Below are 10,434 nucleotides of genomic sequence, written 5' to 3'. Positions count from 1 at the left end.
AGTTAAGAATCAAAAGTAACATCAGAAACATTCTGTCCTCCACCTCCCCATGTATTTTCCTTGAGCAAATTTGCTGTACGCCGTAAAAGCAGCTAAAATACCCCACTGAAAAAACAACAAAGGATCATGCATTTAAATGTGGAGCAGCACATTTAGATGCAGAGATTTATAAATAATCACTTATTCTACTTTAACAGTAGAGACTGAGTTTTAACACTAACACTAAACCAGAAATTATAGAATTAAACCATATAAACTGATAAAGTATTCACTCAGCATGCCTTGCTGTAATTACATTCGTATGCAATTGACCATTCGCAAACAGCTTGACTGACAGGCGATCTGACCACTCATAACACAGAATCTGCCATTTCGTCTGACAAACAAAAAGATTAACTTTGATGGATTTAGACTTGAAAAATTATTTATTGACGGCTTTCCGCAGTTGATATAAAATACGTTCTGATGTTCATTCATGTTTATTTCATGCTTTAAGTAAATTAGAAAAGATGTTTGATTGTTTGAATTTCTTTAAAAAAAATGACCTCATTTTAAAGCTGAGACCTTGTTTCATACCAGAAGGTACCTGCTCGGTCTTGTCTGTCGGCGTGTTGCCAGTTTTTCTCTTCGTTCCACAATGTATTTTTCACTGCGTGAGAACGTGTAGTGTGAGAGAGGCATTGTTTATAGGACATAGCAACAGTAAATAAGGAGGGTGGATTTTTGCGAAGGGTCAATTCCGAATAAAGCCACATCCTCAGCCAAAAAAAAACACACCGGGACCACTGGATTAAAAAACATACAACCAAAAGTGTTTATTAGTTTTGTCCTGTCTGGAACCCAGGAGCACATCTCTCAGTTCAAAGGTCATAGCGCTAGCCTGGGCCATCGGTCCTAGCCGCTGTGGGGTCAGACAGGGAGGATACAAGGTGGGTGGGAGCAGGTGACACAGAATGGCACAGAGTGAGACACACACACACACACACACACAAGCAAATTCATTTCATAATCAACTTACTACAAATTCGTATCATTCCAATGTAACACAACACCACATAAAACAAGTGATGCGGTGAAGTTCAAACAGCCAAAGAAAGCGGCAGAGAAGATGAGAAGTCCATCTATCAATATCGTGTGTGTGTTTGATTTCATATGCAATGTACATACAGAAAAACGGAATAGTACAAAGTGTGTTGGAGATGTAGAGAATTTCACTGAAAAGACTGAAAAAAGACAAACCAGCAACAACAAAAATAACATTTTAGAGGAAATAAATGTCATTTCATTATTGTTCACAAAAAAGAGAGACAGAAAGAGATGTAGTGTGAAATAATAAACAACTAGAACAAAAACAATCCTGAAAAGGTCCAAAAATGTATTAGATAACAGGCAGCTTAATCACGTTTCCCACCATTCTTCTGTCTCTGTTTATTAACCATACGCTGTTTCTTGCTCTCGCTATTCCATAACGTCAACCGTCATCCAACTCTAAGGAACGTTTTAGAGAAATAAACCCAGAAAATGCCACAGAAACCAACAACATCATAATTTACTTTGGTCCAAGTCCCCGCTGGAAAAGGCTGGAGACTTGTCAAGATGCATAACTCATATCAGTAAAAGTCTGCCGTGACGTTCCACTAAGAAAAATGTCCTTTTCAACACCTTTCTCTTTTAATTCACGGTGCCAAGTTCACGTGGTTGGTCAAGATCTTCTGAAACTTCTCTGCCTGTGCTTTCACAACAGCCTCATGGCACTTTCACAGCTTGAACCAAAACAAAATTCACGTTCATTTATCATGTAAACACTTTGTCGACAGCTTTTCGAACGTTTAATTTTGCTGACTGACCTCCGTAGCTTTTTCCATGTGGCAGAGCTTCAGATATCTCAGAGCTTTTTTACAACCCAAAGTGCTAATACCTGATATTAAATGGAACCTTGGGTATTAAGACTTGTATGGCTTAATATAACGCAAATGATGTCTCTCACTAAAATACGCAGTAGAAAACCCATGAAAGATTTATCTTATTTTAAAAATCCACATCCTTCTATACATATTTTGGACTATGGGGGGCGCCATTATTTTGATTACATAAAACAGTTGTACTCAATGAGCTAATACCACTGCCTGTTGCTATTTTTACCACAACACAACTCGAAAAATAAAATACAGATGCCACATTGTGAGCCTTTTAGTTGTAATTTCAGTTAAAGGGCAACAAGAGAAGTGATGCAAGTCTTCACTGCTTTCCTAGTGATAAGAACAAGGAGAAAAGTATGAGACGATTAAAACTTACGATTAAAAATCTTTGTTCTCTCCACTTTACCCCTGATGCCTTTGAGGCTTTTAGTAGAGCACAGCTACTGAAAGAGCTTACAAATGGCAGAGACAAGAAACGCCAGATGCCATCCTGGCAGGATGTAAACGTGCCGACGCTTGTTATGACGCCGCAACCACTGAAGGAGTTTCTCAGCGTGGATTTCACTCGATAACCTGGTGCGTTTCGACTCTTTGTAAGGAAAATCGATAGTGCGGCATTTGATTTAAGGCTATGCTTATATCCATCGCCACCTGTAAGCTCTTTCAGTAGCTGTGGTCATCATATCACTATTTTATTTGCGTTTTGAGTTGCGTAGCAGTAGAAATAGCATTGTTGAGTGTCAGTAGCTCACCGATAATAATGGCACCCCCCATAGTCCAAAATATGTATATAACCATGTGGAATGTTTTATGGGTTTTCCACTATATATTTCATTAAGAGACATCATTTATGTTATATTAAACTATACAAGTCTTAATACCCAGGGTTCCCTTTAAAGGCTCAGAAAATTTCAAATGCATGTAAACAAAAAAAACAAAACAAAACAAAACAAAAAAAACACCCCAGATCAGCTAACCAGCATTTCTCAAACGTCTCAGTATTGCCTGTGCCGGACGCAACCATTTCCTGTAAATTTTCCATTTTAGGTTAAAGATACCTTACAAAAATATTGTTTTAGAAGACAAGCAATGCAAGATGGCCAGTTTCCCATCCTCAACCTCAGAGTCCACTCAAATCCACTCAAAAGGAAATGGCGATAACTTGCTATTGAAATCAGGCCTGAATAAAAACCATTTGCCAAATCCTCCATTACCATTCATCCATGTCAATTTGGTTTATCATTCTCGGTCAAATTAAAAAAATGCTGCAGCACTTCGACACTCTGAAAGAAGTTTCCTGCAATCATCATCCAAGCAAACTTGGATTCATGTCTGTTATTACTCAAGAGTATTTGAAACAAGACGTATGATGTTCCAAATAATACACCGCAAGCATCTAGTAAAAATCAAAAGATGAATCTAATCATCCCGTCCCGCCTTTGTTACGCCGCAGAACGCTAACCATTTGTTCTGAGCTTAAAGGAGAAGTCCACTTTCAGAACAAAGATTCACATATAATGTACTCACCCCCTTGTCATCCAAGATGTTCAAGTCTGTCTTTCTTTAGTCGTTTTTTGAGAAAAACATTTCAGCGTTTTTCTCCATATAGTGGACTTCTATGGTGCCCCAAGTTTGAACTTCCAAAATGCAGTTTAAATGCAGCTTTAAACGATCCCAGCCGAGGAAGAAGGGTTTTGTTTAGCGAAACAACCAGTTATTTTCATAAAAACAATACAATTTCTATACTTGTTAAACACTCGTCTTGCCTTACTCTGCCTGAACGGTTTTTTTCCGGTTCATGACAGTTGGGGTATGTCAAAAAACTTGAAAATCGTATCGCTAGATAAGACCCTTTTTCCTCGGCTGGGATCATTTTCAACCACATTTGGGACATTTGGGTTTGTTTGAAGCCGCACTTTAACTGCATTTTGGAAGTTCAAACTCGGGGCACCATAGCAGTCCATTATATGAAGAAAAATCCTGAACTGTTTCCCTCAAAAAACAATTCCTTTACGACTGAAGAAAGACAGACATGAACATCTTGGATGACAAGGAGGCGAGTACATCATCAGTAAATATTTGTTCTGGAAGTGGACTTCTCCTTTAAAAGACATCTCTTGTTCCCAAAAGAAACTGATAAAGCTGTCTAAATGAGCAAACAAGAACCTTAATGGCTCAACGAGAAGAAAACATCCCACCATCCCACTGAAGCCAAGCCAAGGTTGCGTTCCTTTCAAAACGAAAAAGACAAAATCATACATAACATGTTAATGTAACAGACAATTTAAAACAGTCTAGACATGTGCAACTATCCCAGTAATACTGAAATAAAATAACAAAATAAAACCACATTAAAGCAAAAGACATAAAAATCGCAGTGGGCCATTGATGCTCCATATCTCCTGCTCCGATTCCCATCGTTCACACTAAATATAATGGGACTAAATACAAGTTTGAAGATGTAAACCAACTGACGTCTGCGCCCACTAACATTCACAGCTTGAAAAAAAGTGTGTTTATGTACGTGCGTCTTCACAGACGAATCCGAAAGCTGTTTGATTGAACCGGTGTGCTTATTGCAGATGTTTTGAAGCTGTACGAGTCTTACCATAAAGGAGTTGCTTCAAACATCTTGTTCCTGCATGATGAGCTCTTCTCAACCTGTTCTTCCTACACACCCTTGTTTTGAACACCTCAGGTGCCTTCTAGCAAAACAAACAAGTTTTTGTGTTTGTGTTGATATGAGCTAAAACGAAGGTTAGAGAATCCATAAAAGAGCACAGAAATCGAATAGAAAACTCTGAAGGAGACATTTGGAAGATAAAGAGGTTCTCTTCATCTGGAATTCATTGAGTATCGGAGCCCTTTCTGGTTGGAGATGCCTGCATTTCTTGCAGTTTGTGGAAAATCTTGGTGTCGTGCTTGCATTAGCCTAACTTGAGTGTGTGAAGACGCAATCTTGACGCGTCTTGTGCGAGTGGAGAGTTTCCTGGGTGTGTTTGGTCAAAGACGGAGGAGCGCTGATTAGATTTACAACTGGTTAATACATAAAACTCAAGCAACAAACGATAAAGAAGGTGTAAACAAACTCCATGAAGAGTTCTTCGAGAAGAGCCCAAGAGGAATCCAAGTTCCTCGCTTGCTGGGAATCGGATGGAAGATGGAGGAAGTGTAAATAAAATGTAAAAGGAAGAAGGAATCAGGTCCTTTCGGGTCAAACCAGCAGAAGGGACACCGTTGGTGCTGGGGGCGTCGCATTGTGTCGCTCTCTTTCACACATACATACACTCACACTCTGCTTGTTAAGGCAGTGGTGCTCGAGGAGTTTGCTGTGGGGTTCAGGCTGGGTGATGGCAGTGGAAAAGCTCCGACGCACACAAAACATGAGTCATTTGCTCTTTTATTTCGTCCTCCGTCCCCAGCGGTCTTCATGTTCCTCTGCTCTCCCGTCATCCAGCCGCTCAAGAGCTCTCCATGTGTTTGATTCGCCCTGGTCTTACTCATTCGAAGGACATTAGGTTCGCTGGGACCTGAAATGGAAAAAGAGAAAGTGACAATGAGAAAATCTGAAAGTGATATGTATGATTTCACAAGATCCTGTACTGATCTACTAGCCATCTGTTTCAGATGGTGAACATTCTGGAAAAAGTTTGTTCAAAAAATGTTATGTTTATGATTATATTTATTTCATGAAGTGATTCACAGTTTGACTGGAATCGAAATATCCACCAACTAGTGTCTGCAAATGTAATACTAGTAAACTAGTTTTACTAGTAAAATTTAAATAATACTTAATAGTAAAATTTAAATATACCATTTAATAATAAATGAGATATATACAATACATATCATTTAAAATTTAAATTATGATTTCTTTCAAATAAATCTTTTCATCAAAAATCATGGGAAAAAAATGCATCACTGTTTCCACAAAAAAAATAAAAAATAAAATAATAATAAATGTTTCTTGAGCAGCAAATCAGCATATGTGAATGATGCTGAAAATTCATCAATTTGCATCAAATCAATAAATTACATTTTAAAATATATTAAAACAAAACTGTTAAATTGTAATATTTCACACAATAGTAATTTTTATAACATTTATCATTTTATTATAATATTTATTTCTAATATTTTTTATTAGCATTTATGTTGTATTGTATTTGTTGTTCAAGTTCAAAAGTTTGGGATTCGTTTTTTTTTTTTTTTTTTTTTTTTTTTTTTTTTAAAGGAAGTCTCTTATGCTCATCCATTTATTTGACCAAAAATACAGGGAAAAAAAGTTCTATTATAAAAAAGTATAGCAATTTAAAATAAGAGTTTTCTATTTTAATGTATTTTAAAATCTAATTTATTCCTGTGATGCAAAGCTGAATTTTCATTATCATTACTCCAGTCTTCAGTCTTCAGTGTAACATGATCCTTCAAAAATCATAAAACAGCATTTATTCAAAATAAGAATCTCTTCTAACAGTATAAAGTCTATTTTAAATAAATGCTGTTTAAAAAATAATAATATATATATATATATATATATATATATATATATATATATATATATATATATATATATATATATATATATATATATATATATATATATATATATATATATATATATATATATATATATATATAAAATATTAAGCAGCACAACACTGATAATAAATCAGCATATTAGAATGATATTTGAAAAATCATATGACATTGAAGACTGGAGTAATGATGCTGAAAATTCAGGTTTGCGTCACAGGAATAAATGTTATTTTAAAGTATATTAAAATAGACAATGACTATTTTAAATTGCAATAATATTTCACAATATTACTATTTTTACTGTTTTTTTATATATATATATATATATATATATATATATATATATATATATATATATATGTATAATATGTATATATATATATATATATATACACATACATGTATGTATATGTATGTATATGTATATGTGTGTATATATATATATATATGGAGAGATAGACATAGTTTGTGTGCCATAACTTACATGGTTTCAGTGTTGTTAGCTAATTTCTCTAGTTTGCAATGTAGTTAGCATCTTTAAAAAAAAGAAAAAAGTGGCTTGACTGTAGTTGAACTATTGTAAATAATGAATAGCTCATTTCAAACTAGCTTCTCCGATGTTGCATTTGACGGGATGTGCCTAGCAAATGTCAAGCACTAGAGGGCAGTGTCACTGCTCAGTTTATTACAGACCTAAACACCTGCTAATGGAACATGCTTTTGTAGGTCAGTTTGACCAATGTACTTGGAAACAACAGGTTTCAAAAAGCCATTATGTGAAATGCTTATGTGAAATTTAATAGATCCCACTGAAACACTGCATTAAAACAGAAGGTTAGAGCAAAATGTTCCCACATTTTTTTGAACTCAAAGGATTTCAACACAATAGCATCTCCTGAGGAGCAATTAACATCTACAATTTAGCTCAAAAAATGCAGCCTGGAAACGCTCTGAACATTAAGTGCACAGTGAAGGGCACTGAATGGCTTATGTGGTGCACTTTCTCTACAAAGGAAACTGTGAGTTAAAAAACACTCTGAGCTGAATAAATCAACACACACACACAAACACACACTCACCTGCTGCCTGTTGCTTTGACAAGCCGCACTCAAGTGTTTGAACCACAGCAGAGCGTTCATTCTGTTCCCCGCCTGGAACTTGTATGAGTTTCCTGACGGCACACACACAAAAAATAATTGCAGAAAATTGCATATTATCATATACTGTTGAATAGTACATTGTTTCTCAGTATTGACTGAATAGATGTTTTTCAACAGGCTTTATTTCTGTGAGGTCATCTCTCTTTGTTCTAAACTTGTGATTAGTTGCTGTCCGAGGCTTGTGACTGTCTGTCTCACCATGCTCAGAGTCGGTCAGCAGGAAGACGTCAGGATGCTCCGGGTCGTCTGCCATCATGGCCATCAAGCCCAAAACAGAAACACTTTTGCTGGCGGTGGATTTGAACTGTGAAAAATACAGTCAAAATATTAAAATGCTTCTAGATTTTTTTTTTTTAAATTCAATATCAACGATCACCCTCACACAATCAATAGGTACGTAGATGATCAAAAAAACAATTAAAAATATATGGGATTTTTTTTTAATACATTTGCAAGTGCAGGACTTTTTTTGTTTAAATTCAAATTACAAATTATATTAATGGCATTACAATTTGTATAGAAATTAATTTCATTCATTTGAAATACTGTTATTTTTTTGTAATAAAAATTAAACACTGCAGTCACAATATTAAAATGTAATATAAATATTTAACTACAAATTAAATCAATGGCATTGCAATTTGTATAAAATATTTATATTATTTAATTTAGATGTTTTAGATTATTATTATTATTATTTCTATACAAAAATTGAAATATTAGGGTCAAAATAATAATCTAATATCTAATCTAATTTTCATTTAATATAAACATTTATATGCCAATTATATAAAACGCCATTACAATTCTTATAGAACAAATTATTTATACTGATCATATAAAAGTATTATTATTATATTTATTATTATTCTTATTATTATTATTATTATTTTGCCTCTAAATTATATTTAATGGCATTACAATTTTTATAAAAAATGTATTTAAGTTGAAATTATATTTATATTTTATTATTTAAAAAACATATTTATTATAATTTATTAATTTACATTTTATTATTATTAATATGATTATATTGAAACTAACTGAAAATTAGGGTCAAAATATTAAATTTATAATTTATTATAATTTATTAGATTTATACTTTATTATTATTATTATTATTATTTTACAAATTAGGGTCAAAATATTAATCTAATATCTAATCTAATTTTCATTTATTATAAACATTTATATGCCAATTATAATAAATTGCATTGCATTACAATTCTTATAGAACAAATTATTTATATTGATCATATAAAAAAGTACAATTATTATTATTATTATTATGCCTCTAAATTATATTAAATGGTATTACAATTTTTAACAAAATGTATTTAATTGGAAATTATATTTATAATTTATTATTTTAATAAACTTATTCATTAGAATTTATAATTTACATTTTATTATTATTATTATTATACTGAAACTAACTCAAAATTAGGGTCAAAATATTAAATGTATAATTTATTATAATTTATTAGATTTATAATTTATTATTATTATACAAATTAGGGTCAACATATTAATCTAATATCTAATCTAATTTTCATTTAATATAAACATTTATATGCCAGTTACATTAAATAGCATTACATTTCTTATAGATCATATAAAAGTACAATTATTGTTATTATTATTATTATTATTAATATTATGCCTCTAAATTATATTTAATGGCATTAAAATTCTTATAGAAATGTATTTACTTTGAAATTATATGTATAATTTATTATTTTAATAAATTAATTTATTAAAATTAAATCAAATTGATTATTTTTATTATTATACTGAAACTAAAAGTAGTATATAATAATAATAATAATAATAATAATAATAATAATAATAATAATCTATAAATCCAATAAATTATAAATGTAATATTCTGACCATAATTTTGAGTTATCCTACTACTACTACTATACTGTGACCCCCACCCCCCACCCCCAAATTAGGGTCAAAATAAAAAAGAAAATGTATATGGCAATTATATTAAATGACATTACAATTCTTACAGAAAGTAATTTATATTGATACTACGAAATTATCATTTAAATTATTATTATTATTATTATTAATAATAATAATAATAATACCTGTTGTTGTTATTTAATTGAAAAATGAACATTTCAATTATTATTGTTATTATTATTGATACTATTCTTGTTTGTTGTTGTTGTTATATAATTAATTACACTGAAAATAAACAACAATTTAACATTAACACAAATATACATGCATACATCTTGACTTCATTGATGAGCAGAATCCTGAATGCACATGTATCGCGAGCGTCAGCGTAAGCAAGTAGCTGTGCGTGTAAACGTCTGTCAGTGTATGTGTATTTGATCTCATTAACACTGATAATGTGTGATAGCTCATGTCGTCATCCGTCTCATTATCCAATGACTGCAAACAGCTGCCTTCATTCAACACTGTGGCCTGATTAATCAGTCATCCGGCATGCTGTTGTTCGCATTCTTCCTGGCTCCGACAACTCTTTCTTCCCTCTCAACACCTCCTGGACAGCATCACATCCCTACAAACACCACTCCAGTCTATTCAGCATAACAGTTCCTGGCTCAGAGGATCACGGTCTCTCCCAAACTCTCCTGCTGGACGGCGTTAGAATAAACATTCTCCCATCAGTGTCATACTGAAGTGATTATGTGATGACGCATCGGGCCACAGGACACACTGACGCTCTCTCCCTCTTACATGACGAGTGTCATCAATTTATCAGCTTCAGATGGACCACACATGGACTGTATGAAGCATACTGTACCCAAACCTTGCTCAAAATCATCCAGTTC

At 32.9% G+C, this 10,434-nt stretch overlaps 1 protein-coding gene across 3 annotated transcripts in view; it reads right to left on the bottom strand.

Moving 5' to 3' along the window:
* Positions 1–790: 790 nt before the first annotated feature.
* The window catches only part of ralgps2 (Ral GEF with PH domain and SH3 binding motif 2), a 150,570-nt gene continuing 140,926 nt past the window's right edge, over positions 791–10,434 (bottom strand). For all 3 annotated transcript variants that reach the window (XM_051138901.1, XM_051138903.1, XM_051138902.1), the window contains 3 exons: positions 7,817–7,922; positions 7,538–7,629; positions 791–5,449 (listed from right to left, as the gene is read on the bottom strand). In XM_051138901.1, the coding sequence (XP_050994858.1) occupies positions 5,420–5,449; positions 7,538–7,629; positions 7,817–7,922 (228 nt within the window). In that variant the 3' untranslated portion in view covers positions 791–5,419. The remainder of the gene's footprint in view (positions 5,450–7,537; positions 7,630–7,816; positions 7,923–10,434) is intronic.

Source organism: Labeo rohita, chromosome 20 (genome assembly GCF_022985175.1).
Source record: "Labeo rohita strain BAU-BD-2019 chromosome 20, IGBB_LRoh.1.0, whole genome shotgun sequence".
Taxonomy (NCBI): domain Eukaryota; kingdom Metazoa; phylum Chordata; class Actinopteri; order Cypriniformes; family Cyprinidae; genus Labeo; species Labeo rohita.
Note: the sequence above shows the minus strand (reverse complement) of the source record. Positions and strands in the feature narration are given on the sequence as shown.